This window comes from Eriocheir sinensis, chromosome 44 (assembly GCF_024679095.1).
Source record: "Eriocheir sinensis breed Jianghai 21 chromosome 44, ASM2467909v1, whole genome shotgun sequence".
Taxonomy (NCBI): domain Eukaryota; kingdom Metazoa; phylum Arthropoda; class Malacostraca; order Decapoda; family Varunidae; genus Eriocheir; species Eriocheir sinensis.
Window position 1 is genome coordinate 5,862,580 of NC_066552.1, and position 24,261 is coordinate 5,886,840.

A 24,261-nucleotide genomic window follows, 5' to 3' on the forward strand; every position below is an offset into this window, starting at 1 on the left:
GCGATTTGTTTTTCTTCAACCTACCAATCTCATCCTGGACTACTTGCCTAGTGATGATCACATCCCTCAACTTGTCGTTCTCGTCACCCTCATATATCTGAACTCTCTCCGGAATGGTTGTTAGATTTTCCTGCGTGAAAACTGAGAGGAAATAGTCATTCATCATTTGGCTCATATCTTCTCCATTCTCAACGAGCTCGCCCTTGTTTGTTTTCAACGGTCCAATTCTGTCCCTTGTTTTCGTCCTGTACAATTTGAAGAAGCCCTTGGGATCGCTCTTGGGTGAGAGGAAGATAAAGATAAAGAGAAGATAAAGAGAAGGAAAGAAGGATAGTAAATTAATTAGAAGGAAAGGAAAGAAAGAATAAGGAAAATTAATAAAATAGAAGGTTTTAGTAAAGATGAAAAAATAAAGACGGGTAATGAGGACGAGGAAGAAGAGGAAAGGAAAATAGTGAAGAAATAAAGGCATAAAAAGCAAAAGGGAAAAGTTAATGATATATGTTTAACTGGAAGAGGAAAAAAAGAACAAGAAAAAGAAAAAAAGAAACTGATGAAAGGAAGATGAAAGAATAATAATGAAACACGTAAAAAAAGAAAGTAGGAATTAGGAAAAGGAATGAAAGTAAGAACAAATCAATATGAGAAAAAATAAACGAAATAAAAAGAAGAGCAAACGCAGTAAGAAAGACGGAAGGAGGGAAAGGGAAAATAGAGAGTAAACAAAAGAGGGAAGGAGTGCGAAAAGGGAATGGAAGTAACAGAGAGTAAATAGGAGAGAGAGAGAGAGAGAGAGAGAGAGAGAGAGAGAGAGAGAGAGAGAGAGAGAGAGAGAGAGAGAGAGAGAGAGAGAGAGAGAGAGAGAGAGAGAGAGAGAGAGAGAGAGAGAGAGAGAGAGAACAATGGAAAGAGGAGATAAAACGAAACAGGAGAAGAAATGAAAGTGAAGAGAGAGAAAAAGAAAGACAAACAATAAATAAGGGAATAGAAGGAACAAGCAATTAGAGGAAAGGGAAGAGAAGAAGGAATAAACCAAACAAGGAAGGAGGAAAGAGGGAATGTGAAAAGCAAATAAAAGACAGACTAAATAGATGAACAAAAGGGAAGAAGGATAAAAAGAGAAGAAAATGGGAAGAGAAGGATAAACGAAACAGGAGAAGGAAGAAGGAATGCGAAGAGGGAGAGAAAGAAACAATAACGATTAAAACAGGAGAGAGGGGAAAGAAGTGAGAGGAAAATAGGGAAATTAATAAACAAAACATGAGACAAGAAAGAATGTGGAAAGGGAATAAAATACAAATGATAAACAGGAAAAACAGAGAAAATTGGAGAAGAATAAGCGGGAAAGGAGAACGAATGTGGAAAGGGAGAGAAAGAAACAAAAAATAAGGAAAAAAGTGAGGAAAATCGGGAAAAATAACGAAAAAGGAGAGGAAGAAAGAAGGAATGATGAAAGGGGAAGATAAACAAGACACAGAACAAAGAGAGAAGGATAAAAAGAGGAAAATGGGATGGGAAGAGAGGAATAAAGAAAACAGGAAGAAAGAATGAATATAGAAAGGTAAAGATAAACAAGAAAAAGAAAGAGGAGAGAAGGATAAAAAGGGAGGAAAATGGGAAGAAAGGAATAAACAAAGAAAGAAAGAAGAATTATAGAAAGGGAAGATAAACAAGAAACAGAACAAGGAGAGAAGGATAAAAAAAAGGGAGGAAAATGGGAAGAAAGGAATAAACAAAGAAAGAAAGAAGAATTATAGAAAGGGAAGATAAACAAGAAACAGAACAAGGAGAGAAGGATAAAAAAAGGGAGGAAAATGGGAAGAAAGGAATAAACAAAACAGGAAGAAAGAAGGAATATAGAAAGGGGAAGGTAAACAAGAAACAACAGGAGAGAAGGATAAAAAGAGAGGAAAATGGGAAGAGAAAAATAAACAAAAAGAAGAGAAAAGAAGGAATATAGAAAAAGGGAAGATAAACAAAAAAGAACAGGAAAGAAGGATAAAAAGAGAGGAAAATGAGAAGAGAAAAATAAACAAAAAGAAGAGAAAAGAAGGAATATAGAAAGGGAACAACAAACAAGAAACAGAACGGGAGAGAAGGATAAAAGAAGAGAAGAATCAACAAAAGAAGAGAAAAAAAGGAATGCGGAGGATGTGAAAGCAAGTCTATATATAAAGGGTAACGGAAAGGAGAGTATAAAAAGCCTCAGGTAAGGAAATTAGTGTGTTTACCTGTCCACGGTGCAACACGCGAGCTGATGCAACACACCGTAACGCAACACCTCTCCTCTTCTCTCCCTTCCCTCCCTCACCTGGCTCTTGTTACCTCCTCCTCTTCCTCCTCCTCCTCCTCCTCCTTCAGCACCTTATCTCATCTCTATATTTTCCCACGCTGCAGACACTTACTCTACACACACACACACACACACACACGCACACACACACACACTGTTTCCCTCGCGTCCCTTCTACCTCTCTCTCTCTCTCTGATCCCAACGTGGTCATTCTCGTCATCTGTTTCATATTGCGTCATCGTGAATCATCCTCCCCCCTCCCCCCTCCCCCATTTGTCTCTCCCTTCTCTTCTCCTCCTCTTCCTCCCTTCCCTTATATATATCTCCACCCTTCCACCCATCTCTCCAGCCTCCTCCCTGTCTCTCCCTTCCCTCTTCTTCTTCTTCCCCCTATCTTCACTCTTCCACCCATCTCTCCTCTCTCCTCTTCTCTTCCTCCATTCCTCTCTTCCGTTCTTGGTTTCCACTTCTTTTCCCTCCACTGGTATTCATTCATCCACTTCTTCATTTTCCTTTCCTCTCATTCTTCCTTCCTTCGTTCATTCTTTCTCACTTTTTTTTTCATTTTCTTTGTTTCGATTATTCCCTTCATTTGTTTTATCTATCTTCTTCCATCTTTCTTTCCTTTTTTTTCTGTCTTCCGTTCCTTGATTTCTTCCTCGTTTATTCTCTTTTCTTTCTCCTGCCATTCATTTCCATCTCTTTCCTTTTTTAATTTCCTCTCCTCACATCATTCCCTTCCTTTCCCCTCTCCCTCATTCTCCCCTTTTTCACTAACCACACTTCTCTCTCTCTCTCTCTCTCTCTCTCTCTCTCTCTCTCCTTGCCCTCTTTCCTCTTATAATTATCTCGCTCTCCTTTCACTTTCCTCCCTTCCGGTTCCCCTCTCCCTTCCCCTCTCCCTATCTCCCCATCTGTCCACTTTTCCTCCCCTCTGAAAACCCCGTGATGTGGAGGAGGAGGAGGAAGAGGAGGAGGAGGCGAAACTAAAGAGGAAGGGGAGGAAATGGAGCAAGGAGGAGAAGCCAAGATGAGAAGGAAGAGGTGGATGGGGAGAGGAGCGAGTGATATATGAGGAGGAGGAGGAGGAGGAGGAGGAGTGGGAGTGGGAGGAACGGGGAAGAAGGAGGAGGAGGAATGGGTGGGGAGGGAGGGGAGGAGCGGAGGAGGAGGAGGAGGTGGAGAAGAAGGAATGGGTGGAGAAGTGGGAGGGGGGAGGAGGAGGAGGAGGAAGATTGGGAGTAATGGGAAAGGAGGAGGAAGTGGAGGAAGGTAAAAAAAATGGAAGAGTAATAATAATAATAATAATAATAATAATAATAATAATAATAATAATAATAATAATAATAAGAAAACAACAGTAATAGGAAAGGAGAGTAAATGCTGCTACAGGAGGAGGAGGAGGAGGAGGAGGAGCCAAACCTTAACCTCAAGAAACAGAACCATTAACATGATGAAATAATGTCAACAAAGAATGACGTCACCACTTCCATTAAGATGTGTGCCTCCCTCCCTCCCTTCCTCCCTCCATTCCTCTCTCTCCCTTCCTTCTCTTCCTCTCTCCATTCGCTCCTCTTCAATTCTCTTCTCCTCGCCTCTCTCTCTCTCTCTCTCTCTCTCTCTCTTTATTCCTCTTCTCCCTCCCGTTCTCCCCACACGCCTCTTCTCCTCTCTCCCTTTACTCGTCTTTCCCACTATCTCTCCCTTCACTCCTCTTCTCCCTCCCTTCCTTCTCTCCCTTCACTCCTCTTTCCCTCCCTTCCTTCTCTCCCTTCACGTCTGTTCCTCTCTTTCTTCATTTTCTTTCTCATTCTATCTTTCTCTCAGTGTTTCCTCAATCTTTATTTTTGTTCCTCTTCCTCCTCCTTTCTTCTGTTTCTTAGTCTATTTTTTTCATTTCCTTTTCTTCGATTTGTTCCTATCTGTCTGTCTATCCATATCTATCTATCGCTATCTGTTTATTATCCCTATCTTTATTTTGCTTGTCTATCTATCCTTCTGTTTGTCTGTCCATTTGATCTCTCTCTCTCTCTCTCTCTCTCTCTCCAGTACCATCACCGCCGCCACGGTCTCCCGCGGGTCTGTCATCGTCTCTTTAACCCTCGAGCTTTCCTTTTGCATAAACATCAACCTCAAATATTTACGGCCACGCTTCCGCCGCCCCCGCCCGCTGCTTGGAACGGGAACACGATAAAAGGTAAATAAATAACAGGCAGGAAACGAATATGCTGACAGAAGGAAAGGAATATGACGATTGAAGGAAACGAATATGATGAAGGAACGTGATGGATGGTAGGAAGATGATTTTTTTTTATATGAGATCGATATAGATAGAGAGATAGATAAATAGATTGATTTAGACAAATAGATAAGGAGATTAAGGTAGATAGTTAGATATATATATATATATATATATATATATATATATATATATATATATATATATAGAGAGAGAGAGAGAGAGAGAGAGAGAGAGAGAGAGAGAGAGAGAGAGAGAGAGAGAGAGAGAGAGAGAGAGAGAGGTTCAATATACAGGTGAAAAAAAAGGTAGGAAGATATTTATGACGTAAATTATCTAACTTTTTTTTGCATTATAAATTTATTATGAGTTTTTAGTTACAAAGATTATTATTATTGTTGTTATTATCACTATTATTATCATTATTATTCTCGTTATTATTATTATTATTATTATTATTATTATTATTATTATTATTATTATTATTATTATTACTGTGTTGCGCGTCAGAGGTAGATACATACATGCACACCTGACCTTTAATGAATTTCGTCCAACATGTTCGACTTTCTTTTTTTTTACGCGTAATGAAGCAAATTATCACTTTTTCTTTTTCACAATTTTTGCCGTGATTTCAACACACACATACATCCCTTTCGCCTTAATGAACCTCTAAGCATGTATGTATATTTTTTCACCTGCCTTTTCAGCATCAAGTATTTTTATGATGGAGGTTTTCATTGCATTTTTTTTTATCGTACTTACCACCACTTCCATCTCCTCTTCCACCTCTCCTCCTTCTCCTCTACCTTTCCATCTCCACCTTCATCTCTTCAATTCCTCCTCCTCTTCCACTTTTTTCTTGTTCTAGTACTTGTTCTTCTTCTCCTCCTTCAGTTCCAACTTTTCCTCTTCCTCTCCTCTTCCTCTCCACCACCACTACCACCACCATCACCACCTCCTCCTCCTCCTCCTCCTGAAGTTTCCTTGTAATTAAAAGAGCGAAGTCAGGCCAAGTGCGTGTAATGTTGAAAGTCTCGGGCGAAGACACGTCGCGGCGAGGGTAAAATTAGACAGACCTTGGCGGCTCCAGGGCGGGAGAGAGAGAGAGATAGAGAGAGAGAGAGAGAACTTTGTAGGGGGTGGGGTGAAGTGAGAGACAGTGGCAGAAAGTAATCTCTCTCTCTCTCTCTCTCTCTCTCTCTCTCTCTCTCTCACTCTCTAACACACACAATGTACGCATGTCAGTGGTCAAAGAGGTGGTGATGGTGGTGGTGGGTGGGGGTGGTGGGGGGTGAGGGGGGATGGAGGCAGCGGTGGTGGTGGTGGTTAACTTCTGGTTCTCATTATTCGGGGGTAGGAAGGAGGAAGTGAAGTAGAAAGGAGGAGGAGGAGGAGGAGGAGGAGGAGGAGGAAGGAAAACAAGAAAAAAATATATTGAGCTGTGTTAGCGAAATACAAATACAAAAAAAAAGGAAAAGAAAGAGAAAAAGAAAGCATGCAAACACGAAGAGAAGGAAGAGGAGGAGGAGGAGGAAAAAAATATGAGTTACAAGTAAAAAAAAATGGGGAAATGCGAAAAAAAAAAGAGGAGGTGGAAGAGGAAAGAGTCACAGAAAAAAAACACCTAAAAACACTAGAAAAAACTAGAAAAAACGGCAAAAAATAAATGAAAAGACCACAAAAAAAGGAGGCGGTAGAGAGAGACGTAGAAAAAAAAAATCGCTAACAAAACACACTAAAATAAATGAATGGTGAGGCTGGAGAAAAAAAAAGGAGGAGGAGGAGGAGGAGGGAGATAAAGTACGAAAAGGGGAAAAAAAAGAACGTCACACACACACAAAAAAAAAAACAATAAAGGGCAAAACTTCGGAAAAAGAGGAAGAAAAAATAGAGAAGGAGGATGAGGATGAGGAGGAGGAGAAAGAAGAGGAAGAGGAGGAAAAGAAGGAGATAAAGTATGAAAAGGAAAAAAAACATCACTACGGACACAAAAAAAATAGAGCGAAACTACAAAAAAAGGAAGAAAAAATAGAAAAGGAGGAGGAGGACGAGGAGAAGGAAAAGGGAGAAGGAGATAATCTATGGAAAGGAGAAAAAATTACACTAATGACACACAAAATAATTAAAGGGCACAAATACAAATAAATATAAGGAAGAAGAAAAAGTAGAAAAGGAGGAGGAGGAGGAGGAGGAGGAGGAAGCGCCAAGGCAGAGTGGGACAAACAGGGTTCACAGTGTGGCATGGCAGAGGGAGTGACAGAGGTTGCCAGGGGTGAAGGGGAGATAAGGAGAGGGGTGAAGGGGAGTGGGGGTAGGAAGGAAAAGGAGGAGGAGGGTGTGTAGGGAGGTGAAAAGGGTGGCAGGGGGCGTTACGGGTGAGGGAAGAGGAGGAGGAGGAGGAGGAGGAGGATAAGAAGACGAAGATGTAAAAGAAGAAAAGCAGAGAGAAATGTAAGAGTTGGGTAGGATGGAGGATAAGAAGGATGAGAAGAAAATGAAGAATAAGAAGACGAAGATGGAAAAGAAGAAAGGAAAAGATAAAAATTGAGAAGAGGATAAATAGAAGGGGAAGAAGGGAAGAAAACTGGGAAAGGAAAGGAAAAGGTCGAGGATAGTGGAGGGGCAGCAGGAAAAAGAAGAAGAAGAAGAAGAAGAAGAAGAAGAAGAAGTAACATGACAAAGAGAAAGAGAAGATTGGTGGAGGGATTCGTAAGGGCAAGTTTATGAGGGTAGGGGAAAAGAGAAGGGAAACTGAAGGGAAAGATAATGGAACCTAACAGGAAGGGAGTTAAGGGTAGACAAGTTAAATTAAGGGAGGCTGATAATAAGGGAGGGACGGCAGAGTCAAAGGGATGAGGGAGAAAGGGTAGTTTATTTAGGGGTGCGGTTATTTAAAGAGGTAAGAGGCGATGTAATGGTGAGGGTGGAGGCTAATGGAAACTAGGGGAAAGGGTGGCAAGGGAAGGGGAGTGAAAAGGGTAGTGAAGGGTGATGCTAGAGAGAAGGAAAGGATAAAGGGAGTAGTGGAAGGCTAAAGGGAAGGGTAGGAAGGAAAGGGGAGTGAAAAGGGTAGAGAAGAGTGATGTTAGGGAAAAGGAAAGAGCAAAGGGTGAGACGGATATTAAAGGGCAGAGGAGTGAATGGGGAGAAACTAAGGGTGGGAATAAAGGTGTAAAAAAAAAGAGGAAAGGTAAATTATAGGGGAAGGCCAGGTAAGTCAGGTGAGTGGCCGATGATTTTACGTGAGATGAAGCAAATAATAACAATAACAATAATAATAATAATAATAATAATAATAATAATAATAATAATAATAGGTTATAATAATAATAATAATAATAATAATAATAATAATAATAATAATAACTAGGTAATGAAAAGTATTGTCAGTGAACCCCAAGGAGAACTTCAACTTGGAGGAGGAGTAAGAGGAGGAGGAGGAGGAGGAGAAGGAAGAGATGGAGGACGAGTACGAGGAGGGGAAGAGGCGGATAAAAAAGAAAGAGAAGGAAAATGAAAAGGACCTGGAAATGAAGAGGAGCGAGAGGAAGAAGTTGGAGAAAGAGATGAAGGAAGAGGAGGAGGAGGAGGAGGAGGAGGAGGAGGCGACGGCGACGAAAGCCCAACAAGTGCCAGGTTTCGTCAAGTGCCTGGCCGAGCTCTTCCCCGCGTGGCACTCCTGCAGTAACGAGGCGTGGCGCGGGGCTGAAGGGTGCGACACAGGCCCCTAACAGCCCTCACACCGCCGCACCGACACCCGCTCACCTGCTCACCTGCCTCCCTTGTGCCCGCCTCGCCTTCGTACCATTTTGCCACTTTTTATTTTGTGTGATCTTACTTCTTCATTTTTTTTTTTAGCTTTATATCTGTTTGTTTTTCGTCTTTTTTCTATTTTTTGTCTCTCGTTTCGTGTTTTTTTAAGAGGGTCGTAACGTTTTGCTTTTTGTGATTCCGTTTCTCCGTCTTTTCGTTTTCTCTTATCTGCATACGAGTCTGTTTTCATTTTTTTCTATCGTTTTTTCTCCTTTTTTTTTCGTGTATTTCTTTGTGTGATCGTTTCTCGTTTTCTTTAGTTTTTTTTTTTTAATTTCTTCATCTTTTTATATTAGTTGTGTACATGCGTGTTTGTTTTTTCTATTTTTTTCCATTTTTTTCCTTTCTCCTTTCATGTTTTTATTTTGTGGTTTTATTTCTTCCCTTTTTAGCTGTAAATATGTGTTTTTCTTCCTCTTTCCCCATATGTCTTTTTTTGTTTTGTTTGTTTCCATGTCTTTTTAATAGCTGTATAGATGTTAGTTTTCCCTCTTTCTCTTTCTCTCTCTTTCATCTCCTATACCTTTTTCCCCCCTTATCTCTTATCTTTTTCATACCTCATCTTTTCTCCCCATCCATCTTCTCCTTCATCCTTCATCCCTTCTCCCATTTCAGCCTCTCCCTTGTCTCTCATCCATTACCTTTCTTTCTACCCCATTATCCTCTCCCTCATCCTTCATCTCTTCTCCCCCTCAATCCTCCCCCTTATCCTTCATCTCAGGGTTCAGCTTCATCTCTTCTCGAATTTCATCTCTCTCATCCCTATCCTTTCTCTCTCCTTATCCCTCATCTCTTCCCTCCTTCATCCTCCTCTTTCATCTCTTCGACTCCATTCTCTCCCTCGTTCCTCATTCATTAATTATCTCCCCTATTATCCTCTCCCTCATCTTTCAACTCTTCCATCCTCTCCCTCCTTCATCTCTTCTCTCCTCCATCCTCTCACTCATCCCTCACTCCCACCAGCCACTCTTATCCCCACGCTAATACTTCGCCTCTCTCCGGTGTTGGGTTGTGATTTTAATCCGCGACCTCACCTGGAAACCCTGCCAACGTGCACTTCTGAAGCCCTGCGCCGTTTTGAGAGTGGATCGCCTGGTTGGTGTTTGACTTAGAATTCCTTGAAAACTGTAACTGAGGACGCAACTTTCAGACGTCCTTGGTCTTAGAATGTTTGTGAGTGATTAGGTGAATGAGTGTATGTATAAATGGAACAGTGAGATAGAAAGGGAGATAAGAAAGACTGACTGAATGAATGATGAATGAATTAATGACTAGGTGAATGAGTGTATGTATAAATGAATGAATGAATGTATAGATGGATAAAACGTAAAAGTAATACAATGAATAAATGAAACAGTGAGATAGAAAGGGAGATAAGAAAGACTGACTGAATGAATGATGAATGAATTAATGACTAGGTGAATGAGTGAATGTATAAATGAATCAATGAGTGTATAGATGGATAAAACGTAGAAGTAATGCAATGAATAAATGAAACAGTGAGATAGAAAGGGAGATAATAAAGACTGACTGAATGAATGATGAATGAATTAATGACTAGGTGAATGAGTGAATGTATAAATGAATCAATGAATGTATAGATGGATAAAACGTAAAAGTAATGCAATGAATAAATGAAACAGTGAGATAGAAAGGGAGATAAGAAAGACTGACTGAATGAATGATGAATGAATTAATGACTAGGTGAATGAGTGAATGTATAAATGAATCAATGAATGTATAGATGGATAAAACGTAAAAGTAATGCAATGAATAAATGAAACAGTGAGATAGAAAGGGAGATAAGAAAGACTGACTGAATGAATGATGAATGAATTAATGACTAGGTGAATGAGTGAATGTATAAATGAATGAATAAATGTAAAGATGGAGAAACTGTAAAAGTAATGCAATGAATAAATGAAACAGTGAGATAGAAAGGGAGATAATAAGGACTGACTGAATGAATGATGAATGAATTAATGACTAGGGGAAAGAGTGAATGTATAAATGAATGAACGAGTGCATGTATCAGGGACTTGATTAATGAATGAATGTAAAACTGAATAAATGTTGAAAGTAATGCATGAAAAATTACTTAACGAAGGAATGAAAAAAAGGGAAATAAAGACTAATCGGATGAATGATGAATGCATAGGTAAATAAACAGAGTAAATTAATGACAAAAAATAGGAAACAAATAAAGACAGACTGAATGAATGATGACTAAATAAAAATAAATAAAAAGGAAACTGATAATAAAGAAAGGGAAATAAAAATAAATAAAAAGGAAACTGATAATAAAGAAATAAATAAAAATAAATAAAGAGGAAACTGAAAAAAGAAAGGGAAATAAAAATAAATAAAGAGGAAACTTAAAAAAGAAAGGGAAATAAAAATAAATAAAGAGGAAACTGAAAAAAGAAAGGGAAATAAAAATAAATAAAGAGGAAACTGATAAAAGAAAGGGAAATAAAAATAAATAAAGAGGAAACTGAAAAAAGAAAGGGAAATAAAAATAAATAAAGAGGAAACTGATAAAAGAAAGGGAAATAAAAATAAATAAAGAGGAAACTGAAAAAAGAAAGGAAAATAAAAATAAATAAAGAGGAAACTGAAAAAAGAAAGGGAAATAAAAATAAATAAAGAGGAAACTGATAATAAAGAAAGGGAAATAAATACTGACTGAAAAAACGATGAACGAATAAACGAAAAAATACATCCATAAGGAGAGAATGAAGTAACTAATGATTCAAGCTGATAACCTCATTAATAAAACCACCTTCCTGAGGGTCCATTAAATCATTTAGTTTATTGGACTCGAGAGCGCTCGTTCGATTTTCTCTTAATTAAACGATGAATTAATAAGCGATTCTCAATAATTTACCAGTTGTTTGGCCAGAATTGGATTTCCATCGCATTATTTTTTCTTGATATAACTCTTTCAGGTGTAGGTCTCTCTCTCTCTCTCTCTCTCTCTCTCTCTCTCTCTCTCACACACACACACACACACACACACACACATCGCTCTCACTTTTCTTTCCTTCTCTCCTTCTTTCTCCATCTTCTTTCCTTACATCAATCCTCAACCATTTTTCTTTTCTCCTCCTTCATCCTTTTTTCGTCCTCTGTTTCCTCCGGCCGGTTCTTTCCTCCACCCATTTTTTCCCCTCCTCAGTTCCTCCTCCACCTTTCCTTAACCATTTTTCTTCTCTCCTCCTTCTTCCTTTTTTCGTCCTCTGTTTCCTACGGCCGGTTCTTTCCTCCACCCATTTTTTTCCCTCCTCAGTTCCTCCTCCACCTTCTTTCCTGCCCTAATTTCCTCCATCTACATCCTACTATTCACTCACACTGCCGTTGCTCATTATAAGAAACTTCATAATGGTTCGCGGTTCCCTTCACATTGTTTTATTGTTTCGTGTTTATTTCTTAATGATCCAATATTTCATCGACTTCATTTTTTCCATTAATCGCTCATTTCACATTTAATTGCACGGTTTTCGGCTTCATTGTTGTTGCTATTTCGTCGTCATTATTGTTACTGTTTCATTATTTTCTCATATCCTGTTCGTAGCTTATCGTTGTTACTGTCATCATTTTCTTCCTCACCTTTTTCGTAGCTTTATCATCATTACTATTTCATCATTTTCTTCCTCACCTCTTTCGTAGCTTTATCATCATTACTATTTCATCATTTTTTTCCTTCACCTAATTCGTAGCATTATTGTTACTATTTCATCATTTTTCCCATATCCTGTTTTCGTAGCTTTATCATTGTTACTGTCATAATTTTTTTCCTCATCCTTTTCGTAGCTTTATCATTATTACTATTTCATCATTTTTTCCCTTCACCATTATTGTTACTATTTCATCATTTTTTCCCTTCACCATTATTGTTACTATTTCATCATTTTTTCCCTTCACCATTATTGTTACTATTTCATCATTTTTTCCCTTCACCATTATTGTTACTATTTCATCATTTTTTCCTTCACCATTATTGTTACTATTTCATCATTTTTTCCTTCACCATTATTGTTACTATTTCATTATTTTTTCCCTTCACCATTATTGTTACTATTTCATCATTTTTTCCCTTCACCATTATTGTTACTATTTCATCATTTTTTCCCTTCACCATTATTGTTACTATTTCATCATTTTTTCCCTTCACCATTATTGTTACTATTTCATCATTTTTTCCCTTCACCATTATTGTTACTATTTCATCATTTTTTCCCTTCACCATTATTGTTACTATTTCATCATTTTTTCCCTTCACCATTATTGTTACTATTTCATCATTTTTTCCTTCACCATTATTGTTACTATTTCATTATTTTTTCCTTCACCATTATTGTTACTATTTCATCATTTTTTCCCTTCACCATTATTGTTACTATTTCATCATTTTTTCCCTTCACCATTATTGTTACTATTTCATCATTTTTTCCTTCACCATTATTGTTACTATTTCATTATTTTTCCCTCGGCTTCCCTCCCGCACGTATTGTCCCTCCCCATGGCTGCCTTATCTTCATCTCATTGTTATTTTAAGGGGGCGGCGTGCCCTTCCCGGTCCGCAGGGGTCCACGCCCCCAACGGGAAGTCATGCCAAATTACTCCCCCTCCGCCCTACCTCTCTCCCTTCCTATGCCTTTCTACGTCTGCCTTCATCCCTCTGGTTTCTGAGTCAGCTGCACCTTCCTCTCTTTCTCTACCTTTCTTTCTTTCTCTTCTCTACCTTTTCTTCTTACTTCATATAATATCCTTTCTTTACATCCGTTTTGTGTCTACCTTTCCTTCTTCCACTATACATTTTCTCCTTCCTTCATCTACCATTCATTTTTCTTTATCTTCGTTTTGTCTCTTACTTCTTTCTTCGTGCCCTCTTCTCTCCCTCTGCCTTTATTTCACCTTTTTTATTTTTATTTCTATTCTATATCTTTTTCCCTTTCTTTGATCTACCATCCCCTTTTCTCTCTCTCCGTTTCGTCTACTTTTTCTTCGTGTCTTCTTCTTTTCCTCTGTCTTCCTTTCTTCCTCCTCCCTTCTCATCTCTTTCTTCTATGTATTCCTTCCTTCATCTGGCACGATTCCTTCTTTCTTTCTTCTCTCTCTTCTCTCTGCCTCCTGTTTACCTTCTTTCCTTCTTTCATCTACATTTTTTTTATCTCTCTCCTCCTCCTCTCTCCCTTTTCTGTGTATCTTCCTCCTTTTACAATCCTTCAATCTTCATCCCTTTTTTTCTCCGTCTCTTATATACCTTCTTCCCTTCCTCTACCCTTTTTTCCTTCCTCCTCCTCCTCCTCCTCCTCCTCCTCCTCCCTACCTTACCTGCCTCTACTCTCCTCCCTTCCTCTACCCCGTTCTCCTCCCTCGTTCTTTCTCTCCCTCTCCCTTCTGTATTTATCTTTTCCTATTCTGACTTTGGTTTATATTTTCATTCCTAGTTTTCTTTTCCCTCCTTTTCGTTTCCAATCCACTCAGTTTCTTTCTCCTTTTTCCCTCTCTTTTTTCCTTGCTCTCAGGTAGAATTTATCAGCAAAGAGCACGGGATAGAAAAAAAATAAGCCACACCCATTAGCAGAAACTACGCAACACCAGAGAGAGAGAGAGAGAGAGAGAGAGAGAGATACGCACATACGGGCTCGCTATATATTGCACACTTAAGCTAATAAAAAATCAGCGAGTAAGTGTAAAAAATAATCAACATAACCTTTGCCGTGTTTTAAATAAGAGAAAGGTTAAGAGGAAGGGATTCTCTCTCTCTCTCTCTCTCTCTCTCTCTAATCCCGTTTTATAGGTTGTTGGATCCTGCGATGGGGCGTGATGATGTCTCCGTGTGTGTGTGTGTGTGTGTGTGTGTGTGTGTGTGTGTGTGTGTGTGTGTGTGTAGTGCTCAGGAGGGTAATGACAACAGCTGGCCAGGGAGGAGCGGTGTGTGTGTGTGTGTGTGTGTGTGTAAGAGAACACACACACACACACACACACACACAGAACAGTAACATGAGGACGAAGAATAATGTAAATAGTAGGGAGGAGGGGGAGAAGATGGAGGAGGAGGCGGGGGAGGGGGATGAGGTGAAGGAGGAGGAGGAGGAGGAGGAGGAGGCCGTGTGAGGCTGAAGGCCATGTCACGTAAACAGGAGGCAGATCCACCTATCGTCTTCCTGGCTTGTTCCTCCTGCCTCTATAAACAAAACACAAGGCTCATTCTCCTCCTCTTCTTGACCCGATCTTTCCATATAAAGCAATAGAGCCCCAGTCGGTTCAAATGTTGGAGACGGATGCAGGAATCGGGGTACAGCGCGCGCATTACATTATCCGCATTCTTATCCCGTCTTGGCGTTTTGTCTGTGTAAAGTTGCTAAGCTCATTTCTATCGGCTATTAAATGTTCAAGGACAAGGAAACCAGCACAATGTCACCATCCCTCCTCCGCTGTGCTTCACTTGTCCTCGAGTTGTGTGGCGAAATTTTTTATCGATCGGTTCTCTTACGTTCAAGATGCTGATAAATGGGCATGCCACGGCAGATAGAGCTATTCTTTTGAACCATATTTCGTAAAGGTTCTTTTTTGTATGAAGTTGTAAAGAACATTACTAAGTGACCCTCAAAAGTTTTAAGGGACACATAAAAGTACAGTGGCACAGATAACCACAGCATCTTCATCTGCGCCTCACCTTCCCCGCCCTGGCGCTGTGCCCCGCCGCGCCCTGCCACAGGCTAGGCGCCTCAGCCTCCTCTCTGTTGTCTGTCGGTGTAAACAGACGCACAAGTGTTGCCTCCCCCACCCCACCCTGACCGTCCCTCCCTGCCCCCCTCACCGCCCCGACACCCTGCCAGCGACGCACACACGAAGGGACAGCGCCGCGTATAAACAACGTAAACGTCCAGCTTTTTGCCGCTCCCTCGTACGTTTCATCTCGTACTGACTTTCTGGTCACGCCTCATCTTCACGAATGCAGCGATCCTCCCCCCGGGGCGCTGAAACAGATTTGAGGGCGTGCTGGGAACGGCCTTCAGCCAAGTGCAGCGTTGGGACGCAGGCTGCATCTCTGGCGCCGCTGCAGGAACAACGACATTCTGTAGCGGGCAGCCAATGTATACCTTTATTTCTGAATGATTAATAAACGATCCTATTTTTTTAATGATAACTATCCTATGCTATCTTTGGTCCATTATATTTTGACAATTATCACAATACATCAGCTGCTTATTAGTGTTGTGCCAAAACCGGTCAGTGTAATCAAGTGACAAGGGGCGAGTGGGGAGGCAAGGCTGAGGCGAGTAAAGGTGAAGACGCTGCTCCAGTCTAGTGTCTTCCCTCGTGGCTGCTAAAGAGCATTACTGTTCTATCGGCTTTCCCATCCATCTTACTCTAACAGGTAAGCGTGTAGGAGCGGAGTGCCTTATACGCTGACCGCCGCGTCGCCTGGTGGGTCTTCTCGGCCGCGGTGCTCGGCCCGTCCCTCTACAAGGCCGCTGCGTGAGTCAGGCCATCAGTTATGCTTTCCAAGACACCCCAAAGGGACATTCACTTTGGTCAGCACATTAAGTCTGATTGAAAACGTGTCTTGTTTTGGTTTGCTTTCTGTCCGGGATTCGAGACTTAATTAGTTGGGTCAGAAGGATTAATTTCCACATACGCTTACCATAATGTTTAGTATGAACGACGAAGACACTGACGCTGGATACTGAGGAATCAAATATATTAATTAACATTACTTTTCCTTCAAAGGTTCTGTGAACTCGATTGAGGATGTTTGTCACCACCACAATTTCCAACATCCCTAGAAGAAACTCTGAAAGGTAATATTCCCCTCTATATACCTTAACTTAAAAAAGAAAGCATGGCATTCGCGTGTTAGTCTATTGCGGACGAAGAATAACAGATTTAGAATTCCAAAGACGGCTAACGGTGCGAAGCTTCCTACCTGGCGTGTTTGGATAGGAACTCAAGTGTGGAGAATTTCACGCGCTCGCCGACAACATAAAAAAAAACCCGTATACACACCTTTTAGCATTTGTAAAATAATAAAAGTAGAATGTTAAACGGTGAGATGTATTCGCTTGTTAACAAATTAATAAACAAATGAATATATACGTGACTAAACAAACAATGAATAGGAGTAAATTAACGAGTAAAGATAAGTCCTATGCAGAAGTATAACGTTAGTAGTCAAAGAATGGAAAATTTACGCTTTCTTGCCGAACCCCCAAGACCATGAAACGCTACCCCGCCGCGCTGACATCTGGCGGCCATAAGGGAAACTACAGAAAACGCTCGTGTGTGGAGGGAAGGAAAGCAATACACGACACACGCCCGGTGATTGCGTGAGGAGGACGACACACACACACACACACAGATCAACCTCAGTCCATAGGTGTTGGGTATGGTGTTGTTCCCACGGTGTTGCACGGTGGGGGGCGGGGGTGTCTGGAGAAGGGGGGAGGGGAGGGGGGCAGCCAAGTGAGGCGGAAGTGTTGCCAGCCCGCCGCGACGCCCACCCCCCGCCTTGGGCACTGTTACCACCACCAAACACACACACACACACACACACACACACGGGATGATGGGAGACGTGCGAGCAGACATGTACCCATTCTCCCTCCCCTTCCCATTTATCCTTGTGAAAAACTGTACGTATCATATTTTCAACACATACAGATAAAAACGTGGAAAAGTACTCCTATAAAACACACACACACACACACACACACACACACACACACACGAGAAAAGTGTTAGGCAAGGAGGCATGATAGCTCTAACATTAGTGATAGCACAGTAATCGAGATGGACGGAGAACACCTGAACAATCTTGGATTCGCACGTGATACACCACCAATATGTTCTGACTAAGTAATTCCCAGATAAAAAGAAATCAGTGAAGTAACTCTTCAGTCTGAAAGTAGGTCTGAAGTTGAATATGAAGAAAACAAAGGTCATGTTAAATTAGGGAGGGAGTAAAACCTTGTAATCTGCTTATGAAGTATTATTCCACAGTACTAAAGTTTCCAACAGAGTATCGTTTCAAAGCCTTCCACACCTGTTTTTGTTCCCCTGGCAGCCTCCGTAGTAATCAGTTGGAAGGACAAAAACTAATAATCAGGAAAGAAACACTTGAGAAATAAGAAAGATCATATGGATGGGATGGGACGCTTTTGGTAAACGTAGTAATATCATGAATGGTCGCTTGCCACTCCTGAAGATAAAGGCGTGCAATCAATATCTCCAGCCAGTCTTAACACGACTCGGAAAACTGGCGCATCACAAAGAGAATGCTAAAAAGGGCTCAAAGAGGAATGAAGAGAAAAATGTTGGGTTTAACATGGGGACAAAACGAGCATCATGGATTAGGGAACAGACAGATGTTGAAGATTAATATACTAATACTGATTAAGAAAGAAAAAATAAAAGACATGGGCAGGTCATAATTATCATCCGCAGAATTGAAAACAGATGGGCAAAGGCAGTAACAGTGACAGACAAACCCTAGCATTAGAGGAAGAACTGGAGGGCGTTGGGAAAGGCCTTTGTCACGCAGAGGACTTGTAAGTAGAGCTGAAGACTATGATGATGCTGATACACACAAGTAACCGTGCACATTCAGGCGCATGCTGACACACACACACACACACACACACACACACACACACACACATGGCAACATTTACGCCCCCGCAGTGTTGCCATCTTAGGAAGCACGTCATTTGCCTTCCATATGTGTGTGTGTGTGTGTGTGTGTGTGTGTGTGTGAGAGAGAGAGAGAGAGAGAGAGAGAGAGAGAGAGAGAGAGTAAGATAAACAAGCAAAATTCCCGTTGGTCAAAAGTTAGACAACATGATTTTCTCTCTCCCTTCCACTCTCTCTCTCCTTCCTCCTTCCACCTTCCCCTCCTTCCCTCCACCCACCTCCACCCGTCTCTCCTTCCCTCCAAACACGTGGTCTAGGAGCCTAATGTTTTCCTCTCCTCCTTCTTCCCCTCCTCCTCCTCCTCCTCCCTCCCTCCGCAAACCCATCAGTCAGTTGTGAAATTAATGCTGACACGCAGGCAAAAAGTGTGTGTGTGTGTGTGTGTGTGTGTGTGTGTGTGTGTGTGTGTAAGAATGGAGGGAAGACCTACAGACGATAGAGGGAGGAGCGAAGAGTCTTGGAGGAGTCATGGAGGGCTTCTTCTAGTTCCTCCTCCTCCTCCTCCTCCTCTTTTTCCTGCAACACAAACACAAAGAACAATGCCTATGGCGAGGAAGACCAACGGAGAGGGAGAGAAAAAAAGAGAAATGAGGGAGAGAAGAAAAAGGGGAGATAAGGGGAGAAAGAAATGGAAGAAAGGAGACTTGAAAGGAGGAAATGACACAGGAAGGAGGAATGTAGAGGGAAGTGAGGGAGGCTTAAGTGAAATTACCTGGAGGAAGAGGAGGAGGAAGGGGGAGGAGGAGGGGGAGAAGGGAAGGGAAGGAAGAGGAGGTAGAGAGGGGGGAAAAGGGAAGGAAGGAGAAAGAGGAGATAGAGAAGGAAGAGAGGAAGGAAAGGAAGAGGAGGAGGAGGAGGAGGAGGAGGAGGAGGTAGAGAAGGGGGAGAAGAGGAGGAGCCGGAGCTAGAGGAGAGGAAGAGGCATAAGAGGCTATACAAGATAAATATGTAAACAACTAAAATAGGTAAACAGACAAACAGATGGACGGACAGGTAAACAGAGGCAGGTAAATTGATGAATACACGTGTAATAGACAGACAGACAGATGCAAGATATAAAAAGAAAGACAGGAAGAAATACACGAAAGATAGATAAAGATAGATAGATAGATACAGACAAAGACAGACAAGTAAGATAGATATATAAAAATAGATAGAAGAAAAAGATGAAAAGACAGATAAAAAAGATATAGGTAAATACATAGAAGAAAGACACGAAGATAGACAGAAAAGAAAGATAGATAGATAGATCGATGGATATACTGATAGATAGATAGATAGATAGATAAATATGCAGATAGATAAAGGTAATGCCTGATATATGACAGACGCTTAGATGCAAGAACGAATGGAATGCGAGATAAGGGTGTAAGGAGGGAAGTAGGGAGAGAGAGAGAGAGAGGGAATGAGAGGGGGAGGAAAGAAGAGAGGAGGAAAGGAGAGAAGGAAAGGTAGTGCCAAACTTTTACAATGCCGCCTCTCCCTCCATCCCTCCCTCTCTTCTCTCTCCCTTTCACAATCTCCCCTCCCTCCCTTTCTTGTTTCCCTCCCTCTCTCCCTCCCTTTTCTTCCCCCTCATCGCCGTCTCGTCTCCTACACACCCCATTACCTCTCTCTCTCTCTCTCTCTCTCTCTCTCTCTCTCTCTCTCTCTCTCTCTCTCTCTCTCTCTTTGTGCCTTGTGAAATTATCGACACAAAATACGAAAACAAACAAAAACAAAAACAAAATGTAAAAAACTACTACTAAAAAAGAAAGGAAAAATAAGGATAATCAAACAAGCCAATTAAAAACAAAAAAGAAAAAGCAGGAAAGACAAAACCAACATACTGAAAAGGAAAGAAAAAAGAAAAAAAAGAAAAACAGACTACGACAGAAGGAAGCATTTGAAAGAGGAGCAAGTGGTATCGGTGTGTGTGTGAGTGTGTGTGTGTGTGTGTGTGTGTGTGTGTGTCCACGTCTTACTTTGGCACTAATACCGTGGACGCGTGGAGAAGGGCGGCACTTTTTCCCTCTTTCGTGCCATTCTCTCTCTCTCTCTCTCTCTCTCTCTCTCTCTCTCTCTCTCTCTCACCTTTTTCCCCCCACGTGGCTCTCTTTTTCTCCGTCTGTCTCCCCGTCCCTCCGTCTGCCTGTCTGTCTGCTTCCTTTTCGGGTTTTCCTTTGATATTCTTAATGGTCAAAGATGTTGCCACTCCTACGTCTGCAACAACAACAACAACAACTAATACTTACACTTCTCCTCCTCCTCCTCCTCCTCCTCCTCCTCCTCCTACTACTACTACTACTACTACTACTACTACTACTTTGACTACTACTACACGTTAAATGATAATTAGGTTGGAGCAGAAAAATTCCAATACGTCCTAAGGTTTCTGTTACTACTGCTGCAAAATTTCAAGCAACAACTACTACTACTACTACTACTACTACTACTACTACTACTACTACTACTACTACTACTACTACTACTTCTACCTCTACCACTACAACTGTTTTTCTCCATTTTCACTTAATCAAAACACTGTAGATGAAACTATTGCCCTTCTGAGAGAGAGAGAGAGAGAGAGAGAGAGAGAGAGAGAGAGAGAGAGAGAGAGAGAGAGAGAGAGAGAGAGAGAGAGAGAGAGAGAGAGAGAGAGAGAGAGAGAGAGAGAGAGAGACACAAAAAGAAAGAGTCGCGACACAATGCACAAAAAATTGACTTCTTCCTGTACATCTTTTACTCAACTTCCGGTTCTAAGAAACTTATTTTTTTATCCCATTAAACTTTAAAGCGGAAGAACCAGTAATTATCCCTCTCAGACACTTCCCCGTCTCTCTCTCTCTCTCTCTCTCTCTCTCTCTCTCTCTCTCTCTCTCTCTCTCTCCTTTTAAGTGAGCGGCTTATTACCTATCTAAGATCTTTTGAGAGAGAGTGTGGGAGAGAGAGAGAGAGAGAGAATGTTTTATGGGGTATGTGAACTATTTCAGTCTCAAATTGGAAGTGGTAATGTTTTCTCTCTTCCTCCCCTCCCTTTTTCCTCTCCCTCTCACCCTTCCCTCCCCTCCCTCCTTTCTCTCCCCTTCCTCTATTTCACTCTCCCTTTCCTCCCCTGCCTCTCCGGAATGTTTGTCTTCATTACCACGGTTACATCACCTTCATTACTTTGCACTTTAAATTCCTGCCTTTTAAAGAATCTGAAAGTCATATATATAGACACAACAATCCTGAATCTTTTTTTAATCAGTTGCAGTAATGAGGAGGATTTGCATATAGGATTTGCATATGTGATTGTATAGAGTATTATTCGTATTATCTTTATATGATTGCATAGTTTTGTTCGTATTATTTGAATTCACTTCTATCTGTTCGTATAAAGAGTATACCTTAACTCTTAATACCTTATCAGTTACCTTGTCATATCATATTTTAATGTATTACCGACTGCTGAAACTTTCATCGGATTTCACTAAGAGTTTTACTGTAAATCATTTAATTGTGTTTATTTTTATTTTTTTGTTCTCATGCTCTTCTGTTTTATTCAATATTGAAATAATTTATATGATTGTTACATTTTATCTTATTACTGAAGGCGTTTTAATGTACCTTCCTGCGTGTTATCTTGATGACTGCACACACTGCTATCATTTTCTCACGCTGTATTTCTGTTTGCAGGTGTCCTCGTCACCCTCCAGCATGACGTGAGGCACCACCACCATGGACAAGTCACCGCCGCAGCCTTCCGTCCTCTCTAACATGAACCCGTTTTCCTCCCGCACCATCGAATTCAACCGTAAACTCGCACGAACACGCTGGAAACGGCCAAGCGCCTCTATCAACCTCCTCCTGTACCTCGTCCTTGCCTCTGCGCTCCTATCCCTGGCGCGCGGGGAGCAGAGGTTCGTGGAGGAGCCGCAGAACGTGACGGTGAAGCACGGCGAGAGTGTGACGCTGCCGTGCAAGGTGGCGGACCGGCGAGGGACCGTGCAGTGGACCAAGGATGGGTTCGGACTGGGCACGGACCCGGACCTCCAGGGGTTCAGCCGCTACCGTATGAATGTGGATGAGGCGGCGGGTGAGTGGAGGAATGGGGAGAGTGAAAGATGGATGATTATATAGAGGGAGGATGTGTTAGAATGGATGAGGTTAAAGAAGGATGAGGAAGTGATTGAGAGAACGATGGTTGGTGAAGGAAGAAGGATGAAGAAGGGATGGAAGGAGCGATGGTTCGTGAAGGAAAAAGGATAAGGAGGGGATGAAAGGAGGGATGGTTGGTGATGGAAGGAGGGATGGTAAAATGGAAGGACAAGGAAGGGATGGACAGAAAAAAAGGAACAGGGTAAGGATAGTACTGAGGATGTGTTAGAATGGAGGTGAAAGAAGGGGAGATGGTCAAATGGAGGGAGGAGGAAGAAGGGATGGAAACAAAAAAAGGAAGAGGGTAAAAAAATAGAAGTGAAGAATGGAGGAAGAAAAGGATGGAAGGAAGTGTTCGAATGGATGAGGTAAAGGAAGAAGGAAGAAGGGACGGAGAGAGAAAAAGGAAGAGGGTAAAAATAGTGAAGTGAAGGATGGAGGAACGAAAGGAAGGATGGATGGTAAATTAAAGAGGAAAGAGGAAGAGAAGGTTGATCAGTGCAGGAAAAAAAAAAAAAAGAGATCGTAAAAACAAATGGTGAGGGAATGTATGAAGAGGGAAAAGAAGGGAGAAGAAATAGTGAGGAAAATGGGTGGATAACAATTCATGAAGATATTATTTGGCATCCGTAAATAACTTAACACCACGAGTAAATAACTAATAACATACTCTCGCCTTTCCCTTACTTTCTTCCTCTTTTTCTCCTTTCTTTCCTTTTTATACCTTCGCTAATGATACACTCTCGTCTTTCCTTACTTTTCCTCTTTTTTTCCCTTCCGTTTTCCATTCTTTTCTTAATTTCCTCGGGATTTTCACCACCTCTTTAATTCTCTCCTTCTGCTTCTGACACTTTAATTACTCCTTCGTCCATTTTATCTCCAAACTAACACAACATAATTTTCCTCGTTTTTAACCTATATTTTTCTTTCTTTCTTTCCTACTGATTCTTGTTTTCTTTTCCTCTTCATTTTCCTTCATTTCCTTCATCAACGCCATATCCACTGTTTTTTTCTTTGTTTTTCTTCACCTCTTCTCTTTTTCTTCTTCATCTTTATCTTCTTCTTCTCCTTTTCTTCTTCATTTTCTTTATCTTCTTAATTTCTTTTACATGTTCATCTTCATCTTTATTATCATTATCTTCTTCTTTGTCTTCTTTTTTCTTTTTTTCTCCTCCTCCTCCTCTTCTTTATCTTCTTTTTCTTCAACACCTTTTCTCTTTCCTTTATCTCCTGCTCCTCTTCCTCTTCTTTTCTTCCTCTTGTTCATGTTTTCCTCCCCCTCCTCCAGGCGTGTACAACCTCCACATCCAGCCCGTCTTGGTGGAGGACGACGGGCAGTATCAGTGCCAGGTGGGCGGGGCGGCGGGCGAGCGGCACCTCAAGAGCGCCACAGCCACCCTCACTGTGCACTTCCCCCCCACTGACTCCCCCGACCAGGTGTGTGTGTGTGTGTGTGTGTGTGTGTGTGTGTGTGTAAGGTACGTATGTTGTGTTTGTTTCTTCAGATGTTGAGTTTTTATACAGATGGAGATACAGACGGCCAAATTCAAACACACACAAACACACACTCTCTCTCTCTCTCTCTCTCTCTCTCTCTCTCTCTCTCTCTCTCTCTCACACACACACACACACACACACGATATAGGTTAGAGTGTTAGAGGACAATACTTTGATACGTGATCTTGCACTTGTACAACGACACCACCACCACCACCAACAACAACAACACCAACAACAATGCACCGAAGGAGGAAAACAAACACCTTACGAGCCCAACAAACACCTCACCAACACAACACACATTGCCTATCTCACCTGTACACGCCAAACACTTAATCAGCGGCACGAGACTCACCTGGCCACACGCTGACTACTACACCCCCTGACCCTGACCCTAATCACCTGTAATCACCACTCCGCTAACTCAGGTGTGCGTCCACAGGTGTACCTGGACACGTCTTCCCCAATGGAGGCCACGGCCGGCTCACCTGTCCGCATCACCTGTGAGGCCGGCCTGAGTACACCTGCCTCAGAGGTATGACGGGAGGAGGGGGAAGGGGGAGGAGGGATAGGGCGGGAAGATGGAATGGAG

General features: G+C 41.5%; 1 protein-coding gene across 2 annotated transcripts in view; it reads left to right on the plus strand.

The window, feature by feature from the left end:
• Window positions 1-24,261, plus strand: part of LOC126980358 (irregular chiasm C-roughest protein-like) — a 65,293-nt gene that overhangs the window by 11,738 nt on the left and 29,294 nt on the right. The window contains exons 1-4 of one of the 2 annotated variants that reach the window (XM_050830146.1): window positions 16,092-16,162; window positions 21,708-22,107; window positions 23,458-23,606; window positions 24,112-24,204. In XM_050830146.1, the coding sequence (XP_050686103.1) occupies window positions 21,750-22,107; window positions 23,458-23,606; window positions 24,112-24,204 (600 nt within the window). In that variant the 5' untranslated portion in view covers window positions 16,092-16,162; window positions 21,708-21,749. Of the gene's footprint in view, window positions 1-16,091; window positions 16,163-21,707; window positions 22,108-23,457; window positions 23,607-24,111; window positions 24,205-24,261 lie in introns of those variants that run through there. The other variant, XM_050830145.1, reaches the window with a different exon arrangement.